We start from the raw sequence: 7737 nt of genomic DNA, 5'->3' as shown, positions 1-7737 counted from the left end.
TTTCTTTTCCAACCTTTTTTTTTTTAAATCAAATGTAAAATGAGAAAGTATCTTGACCAAAATATTTCGGTTTTAGCAATCTTTTTATCCCGGCTGCACATCTTTTAATGGAAAAACAAAATCTGGACGTTTCTGTCACTTCCTTAGACTCACCACAAGAGGTCACTAGAGGTTCGCCCTTCTGGCGATCCGTTTGTTGGCGTTTTTCAATGAAGTTACGTTCTGGTTTGAGCTTCATCATCTTATCAGAAGTTTGTTCAGGGGTATTTCGTTTTGTTTTTCCAAATGACAGCTTGGTATGTACTGTTATGTACTGCGGAAAAATGTTAAATCTTTAATAAATTTCAAAAGCTTTTTTTTCAGGATCACAATTTAATCCTTTGCTTTATGTTTTTCTTGTATAGAATTGGTTTTTCACTTTTTGTCACAAGGCTGTCATCCCAAAGCCTTCAGCTAAGTGTGCAACCAGCCTGCAGGCACTTTTTCACTTAAAAAAAAAAAACTTTTTCAATCATTTTTTGATTTCATCTTAAGAACTGGTGTTCATTTACATTCATCTTTCATTGCAGCAGCACCTTTGGCTTCAGTAAAAGCTCTAAAGCTTTTGGAAAGCTTCCCTGTTTTTGACCATTTTCTTTTGCAAAACAACTCAAGCTCAGTCAGATTTAATGGATGCATCTATTTGGAAAAGATGTGGCTTTTTTCCCACAACGTTTTTAGAATATTTATAGTTCAAGAACTATAAAAGCTTTTGCAAAGTACTGCTTGCAAGTGCGATGTCTGGTTTTCTTTGTATCTTTTCTTAAGAAACCAGATTAAAAATTTAAAATTAACATATTTGGTTGTTCAGCTGAACTATAAATTAGTTAAAAATAACTGATACCAGATGTGTGTTTTAGTTCTATGCACAGAATTAATGATTTTAATTTAAACTAAAATATAGAAATCTTTTTTTTTCTTCGTTTTTTTTTGGACAAAATTCTGCATACATAGTCAGCAGTATTTCTCGAATGATATGCAGAGTCAAAAAGTAAAGACAAATGTTTATTTTCGTCATAAATAAACAACTATGTAAAATACAAGTGCCATTAAATCCATCAAACCTAAATAAATAAATATACTGTATAAAATACAACTTGTCTTGGAAAAAAAACTACATCAGGTTCTTCCTAGAGTTTCTTTTTTGTCTTTTTCCAATCTTTAAAAGCAAAATGCGAGGTCCTAAAAGTGGTTAAATGTTAATAGTGTATAAGAAGTCGCATGCTATAAGCTGTAGTTGCAGCATAGATTCAGCTCCTGTTCCTTACTATGTGATAAAGCAAACCATTATGGTTGTGTTTTATTCCTTCCTTTCCTGCAGACAGGCTAAGATGCCCTAAAACATTCCCTGGAAGTCTGCATCCGTCATAGTGTTTTGACAGCGCAACACCTTCTGTGCCTCCAGTAACCCGAAGCTGCTGCAGGTTGTCCTTCTGAAGGCTCTTCTGTCCGGACCTCCTCCAACCGAGATCCACTGAAACATCACCGTTCAAAACTCCAAACGTTTCGTTCAGTCTTTGCTGCTGAAAGTGTAGCGTTGTTGTTGCTGCTGCTGGTGCTCCCTGTCTGGATGTTTGGGTCGATTCGTGCAGGAACAGCGGTGCACCGGCTGCGCCAGAGTCACCTGGAAGAGCGAAAGCGCCACGTCAGCATCCGTCGGGTTCGACTCAGAAAATTACAAGTGGAAAAAAAAAAAAAAAAAAACTCGTTTTGAAGTACCTGGGATTTGAAGACACGCAGCTCGTCGTGAACCTTTTTATATCGCTTCTCCAGTTCCAAATTTTTCCCCTTCAGCTTCTCCCGGTCCCTGCGCTCTTTCAGGAAGTCCTCCTTGTAGACTTCAGCCTAAAACGGACATCAGTGCATCGAGCGGAGATGATTCAGTCTGTCGTAGCAGCACTTTATTTTGACTCTGTCCTCCCTGATATGAAGATCTTCATTTATAAACACACTTTATGGTCCAGTTTATGTCTACATAAAGATCTTAATTAGATTTTTGGAGGCAACACTACAAACAGGGGTTACTCACATTGACAGCTTTTTATTTTTTTCAGAGTTTGTAAATCAAAATGTAAGCAGTGTTTATAAATCCTGTCATAAACAGTGATTATGATCCGACGCCAGTAAACAGAAGATTATGAATGGATGGATTTTATTTAGACTTTTTTTCTTTATCTTTTTTTTTTATTTGTGCAAAGTTATTTGTTAATGTTATTCCACCTACACATCAATGTGTTCATAACTTCCTTTTAGGAATGTAATTAGTAACTTCTCTCCTCTCTATACAACATGTTATGCAGTTTTCCTCAACACAGCCAAAGTTATGCTAAAATAACACAACAAAGTCGCATAAGATGCGCGTTCACTGAGTACTTTGAGGAGCGGACGGTGATCATTTCTCACCTGATGTTTCCAGATGTCTTGTAGTGTCTCACTGCTGTTCTCCACAGGCTGAGATCTCTGAAGATTCTCCTCTAAGGCCTTTGGGAGACACCGTGAAGCTGATGTTAGAGCTGGTAAACACGCCTCTGTGCCGAATGGAGGAGTAAAGTGTGTGAAACTGAGTTCTGACCTTGTTGAGCCTCCTGATCTCCTCCTGCTGATGCTGCCACCTACGGGTCAGAGTGTGGATCTGCGCTCGCAGCTCTTCGGTTTCCTCCTCTGCAGTCCGCAACTCGGTTCCAACGCCGTCTTTCCCAGGCTGGATTAAATAAATTGATAGAGCTCAGAAATGGAAAAAATAAAAACTATAATGTTGAAAACTTGTCCGGTGCATTTACCTGGGTGTCTTTATGGACCTTTTCCTTTTTACAGAATGTGACAGGCCTCTCTTCTTCATCGCTTCTCTCCTCTTCAGAGACACCATCTTGTTTTAATGCTTTTAAAAACTGGACCTGTGAATAAAGTGCAGACCATGAAGCTGAAATAACTTTAAATTAAATAAAAAGTATCAAACTGCTTTGACATTTACTGGGATTTTAGAGCAAAAACACAAAGTAGTGCATGTTTGTTATGTTGAAGGAAAATTATACACGGTTTGAATCTAAACATGGACATGTGCTGTTGCATTTGGGGTTAAGTTTAAATCATAGATAGGCTATAAGGTTTGAACATGACTGGACAGAATCTGGACAAAGCAGCCAAGTGATCTGTGGTGACTCTGGAGGAGCTGCAAAGATACTTTTTACCAACATGAAGGGAGCAAATTTACCCGAGTTTGCCCAAAAAAAAACAAACAAAAAAAAACAACAACAAAACTGAGCTTGTTCATCGGCCAGCTGAACAAAATCCCCAAACATCCAAATCAGGTCAAAGGCTATTTATGGGTTGGAATGGCGTAGTCAAAGTTCAAATCGACTTGAAAAGTGATGTTTCCAGACACATTCAGTCTGGTTGAGTTTCAGCTGCTTATGCCAACAAGAATGGGCAAAAAAATGTAAAACTCCTGACCATCAAAGATGACAGAGACAGAAGATTTAGAGCTTTAACTGCAGCAAAACAATGGCTCTAAAACCACGTCAGTCAATTTCTCGTGAGTATAACATGTTGAAAACCAAGGAAAATCCAATAAAATAAGGCAGAATCCCAAAACGTTCAAGACGTGTATATGTATCATATGAGAAAAAGTCTTTGCGGTCCTTACCTTCTTCTTGTAATACTGCACCATCGTTCTGTACTCTTTTCCCCACTTATTGTTAATAGCAAGAAGCTGAATAAAAAAAAAGAGAACTCTGTAAGCAACAAAACTTAATGCATGAGTTGATCCAAGTCAATTCTGAAATGTTCACACCTCTTTATTCTGCTGCTCCAAGATGAGAATCTGTTCTTTCATGGCGTAATAACCGCTGAGCGGCTCTTCCGACTGAATCACACCGACGAGAGAGAAAAAAAAAGAGGAAGCATAAATACGCAGCATCCAAGAGTGAGGCATTTGTGCAACATAAAACTTCCTTTTACACAGTTCTGGAAGTTTTGCTGTACCGTTGCAGTAAAGGGAGAATCACGAGACTGAAAAACCTCCCGCTTTCACCAACCTGTGTGTGTTTCTGCTCATTGTGACTCTCAGCAGCTGCGCAAAGTTTTTCCCCAGTGGAGCCGAGTGGCAAGCAAACCTCAAATCTAGAGAAATTAAAAAAAAAACCCAAAAAAAACAAACATGATTTGGTTTCAGAGCTATAAATCTGTCATTTCAGATTCAGGAGGTGAGGTAAAGAGTCTCACCTGTTTATATTTGGCAGTGTTGGATACAGTCTGTGGGTTTGTTTGTGTTGAGTGGCCTCTGACGTCTCAGCAGGCGAACTGTCTCCTGTGTTTTTGTGCACAAACTGTAAGAATACAAAAACAAGGCAAAACCAAACTGATGAAATATCACATAGAGATCTGAACATTAAAAAAAAAAAAAAAAGACTAATTACTTTTGCCATCATCTTTCCTCTCCCCCTGGCCATACAGAAAATGCAAAGTAATGAATTTGTGTTTAGTTTCAGCAATATCCAGTAAATCTTAGTTCAGCATTGCAACAGATGAGCCACAGAGCCTGCAGGGGTGCTGCTGATGCAAAAACAACTCAAACGTGATTCAGAGTGAGATCCGGTTCAAGCCCACAGAAAATTATCTCACCTCCACATGTTTGCTTCATCATGGCAGTTCAGATATTTCCATTTAGACATTACAAAAGGCTTTGAGTCATCAGTCTCACTCAGAATATTTTTTTTAAACGGCATCGAGCAACTCGCTCAAATAACCTCTTTCAAATTTTATGTTTTAAATTCAATTTAATTGGAAGTTATTTCAAGCTTTTTAACCATTTCAGTCGTAAGAATTTACTGTACATAGCACTTATGTTAAATAAATTCAAGATAATATGTAAAAAGTAAATTAAAAATGATCATTAAAAAAAAATAAGAACAAATCATATTGTTGCGATTTTTTAACATTTATCAAGCTAAAATAATTAAATTTAAAACAATACCGATTACTATAAATTCCATATCTGATACCATAAAGCAGTCAGAATTAAAAGTACAGTGCTTTAACTCACCATGCTGTAATCTTGAGGCGTCTTCAACCAGGACAGGTGTCTGTTTTAGCGCCTCTGCTTCCACTGCGCCTCGCCTCTGCCGTTTAAATTTAATCCTGCAGCCCTGTGACGTATTAAAACCGACGCCGTCCAATCAGCGGCGCCGGGGTTCCCTCACGAGCGCTCGCTGACAGAGTTTGAGAAGGAAAGGAAAGTACAAACTGCGCGTGCGGTAATTTGCCAAGTGTTTACAGTATTAATCGATGACTAAGAGAAAAGTCTGCGACCACACTGCAAAAAGTTACGTAAATAAAGCACGGAGGCTTCCATGTTAATATGAAAGCAGCTGTTCAGGAGGTTTGTTTTGGTTTTCATTTGTTTTGAATTTACGCAGTTTTCTTCCAAAAAATGTTATACTGTTCATACTTTTATTTAAGTACTTATGTATAGTTTGGACACATTTTGTAGGAAACGGCAACAAAAGGATCACAATGTGAGCGTCTAGATCACCTCAGTAAAACATAATAGTGGCAGCATCATGCTGTTGGAATAGCCTTTTTTTTTTAGCTCATTTTTACTTGAGCTAAACATGGGGAAATCTTTCAAAAACAAAAATTTTGTCAGAGGCTACAAAACACTTGAAACTAAAGTGGAAGTTAGATAAAACTTCCATCTAAGTTTGACAGGGTCAAATGTGAGAATCAGATAAGAGAGAGAAAAAAAATCTGTTTGTAGATGCTGTCCATCCAACCTTGAACATTGTTTTAAAGAAAAATAGGAACCATATTTAATCACCATTTATTTCCAAATAGCAGCAGCAACAGCAACATTTTTGCTTATTATGGGAGCACAAACGAGGCGTGCCATACAGAAATATGAATGCAAAACGTTTAAAAGGTTGAGAGAGGCTGATTCAACATTAAAGACGAGGAAGCTAATTTTCAAAACAACCACAAAAAACAAAACAAAACAAAAAAAAACACAGGTGCAGATCTATTTTCGCAATCACGTCTAGCATGTAAACATCTCCATTTCTTACAGTAGGCTTCCTGTAGTTAGAGATTGGGTGTCAACTGTGTCAGCACCGCTTCTTTTCGACTTCCTGAATGGTTTGACTGCAGCTGCTGCTCAGCCAACACAAAACGTTTCAGAGCCACTAATACTGAAATGAAACTGTCCAAAAAAGAAAAAGAAAAAAAAAGTAAACTACAGAGCGGTGGGTTAAGGGAAAAATCACACGTCGCTCAGGCTAATCTTATTGCATTATCTAAACTCATAGCCTGTTCTCAAAGTTGCTGAGTCAGAGCAGCCTTGTTTCAGGGAAGAAGGAGAGGGGAAAATACGTCGCCGCTCCTCCTCCAGTAAACTCGGTGGCTGGGGACTGGACCCATAGGTGCTCTTTACCATTTCTTGTGGAAACATGTACAAGCAGAGGATCCGTGGCTTTTCATTGCCGTATGTACAGAAAGGTGGCCCCCTTTCATCTTGTGCAGACAGATAGAGCAAAGGATCCATTACCTGAACCATCATCCTTTGGTTGGAGTTTTTCTTTCACCGAAACAAGCAACCAAACATGTATTTTCCCAAGGATACTGGATAAAAACTCACACAAACACACATTATCCTGTGTTGGTGTGTGTTTGGTTAAAGTGGAAGCTTTCATTTCTTGTTATTATTTTTGTCAGGCAGGGGTTTTAAACCGATGTTGCCGGATACCCCGGCTTTTACGCCGAGACATTCCAACGTCTCAGGCTGGGTGGATAAAAGACATTCAGGAATTTTTTGTTTTATTTGATCTCAAAATGTCAAAAAAAGAAGAGAGAAACAAGAAAAACTCCAGCAAATAAAACAGACATTTTCCTTTCCAGTTGTGCTAAATTGGAAAACAAAAGAAAAATACGAAATATTGAGTGTTTTCAAAAGCGAATTAGCAGAACCACATAAATAAAAGTATTGGCTCCTTTGAACACTGCTTCTGTTTTTTTTCTCACACCTAAATATTTTAGCTCTTCAGATAAATTTTAAACTCAGACAATGATAACCTGAGTAAATAAAGTAAAAAACCAGCAATCCAGAGCAACTTGGCTCTATCAGTAGTTGATTTTACTCACGTCTGCAGAATGAAAAAAAAAACTAAAATAGTACCCTTCTGATAAGATGAAGTAGGATGAATCATTCTCAAAAATCATCAAATCATTTCCTGATCTAAATAAACTAAATGATGAAGGGAAACAAAGTTACTGGCATCTGTCGGGTCTGTAAAAAGTTACGAGGTGTGATGTCATGCTGCAGCTGACTAAAGGGTTGTGAATTAGGGGAATAATCCAAATCAGACCATAAAAATCCACCTTCGGATGGAACAAAACGAGCGGAGGGGAGCAAACTTAAACATCCGACGAGGCTGAATTAAAACATTTTGGCAAAGAAGAATGGGCCAAAACTCTTCCACAGTGATCCAAAAGACTGGTTGATATTTATTGCAAAGACTGATGAAAGTTTTGCTGATGGACGCTTAGGGAACAATCATTTCTTTCTCATTAGAACAGATTTGCTTGGACAGTGTTTTCTTTTAAAAGCAAGTTTAAAGGTTTTGGATGCTAACTCTTTGGAGTTAAGGTCACACAGACAAATGTTCAGCGTGGGAGAAAAGAGCAGACAAAACTAGGTTTTTTTGTAGC

General features: G+C 38.1%; 1 protein-coding gene across 2 annotated transcripts; it reads right to left on the bottom strand.

Annotated features, from left to right (window-relative positions):
• Window positions 1–1031: 1031 nt before the first annotated feature.
• LOC103147561 (TNFAIP3-interacting protein 3-like) lies at window positions 1032–5589 on the bottom strand. 2 transcript variants are annotated; one of them, XM_007565962.2, is made up of 10 exons: window positions 5081–5589; window positions 4261–4364; window positions 4074–4158; window positions 3830–3901; window positions 3683–3748; window positions 2820–2933; window positions 2612–2740; window positions 2443–2520; window positions 1759–1884; window positions 1032–1663 (listed from the first exon to the last, which is right to left on the bottom strand). In XM_007565962.2, the coding sequence occupies exons 1-10, from the start codon at window positions 5081–5083 to the stop codon at window positions 1550–1552; spliced, it is 891 nt and encodes a 296-aa protein (XP_007566024.1). In that variant the 5' UTR covers window positions 5084–5589; the 3' UTR covers window positions 1032–1549. The 2 variants fall into 2 exon arrangements, with proteins under 2 accessions (XP_007566024.1, XP_016533967.1); XM_016678481.1 differs by lacking the exon at window positions 5081–5589 and having other exon boundaries at window positions 4261–4443.
• Between the last annotated feature and the right edge of the window lie 2148 nt (window positions 5590–7737).

Source organism: Poecilia formosa, unplaced genomic scaffold (genome assembly GCF_000485575.1).
Source record: "Poecilia formosa unplaced genomic scaffold, Poecilia_formosa-5.1.2 Scaffold184, whole genome shotgun sequence".
Classification (NCBI taxonomy): domain Eukaryota; kingdom Metazoa; phylum Chordata; class Actinopteri; order Cyprinodontiformes; family Poeciliidae; genus Poecilia; species Poecilia formosa.
This window is presented reverse-complemented; position numbering and strand designations above follow the sequence as displayed.

Bases quoted from the DNA above. Each gene is read 5' to 3' on its own strand.
- LOC103147561 (XM_016678481.1), bottom strand. From the start codon at position 4,427: ATGTTCAGATCTCTATGTGATATTTCATCAGTTTGGTTTTGCCTTGTT. The intron at 2,934-3,682 runs GTAAGGACCGCA...CTTTATTCACAG, and splicing joins TGCAGTATTACAAGAAGAAG to GTCCAGTTTTTAAAAGCATT. The intron at 1,664-1,758 runs GTACTTCAAAAC...TCGCTCTTCCAG, and splicing joins TGCGTGTCTTCAAATCCCAG to GTGACTCTGGCGCAGCCGGT.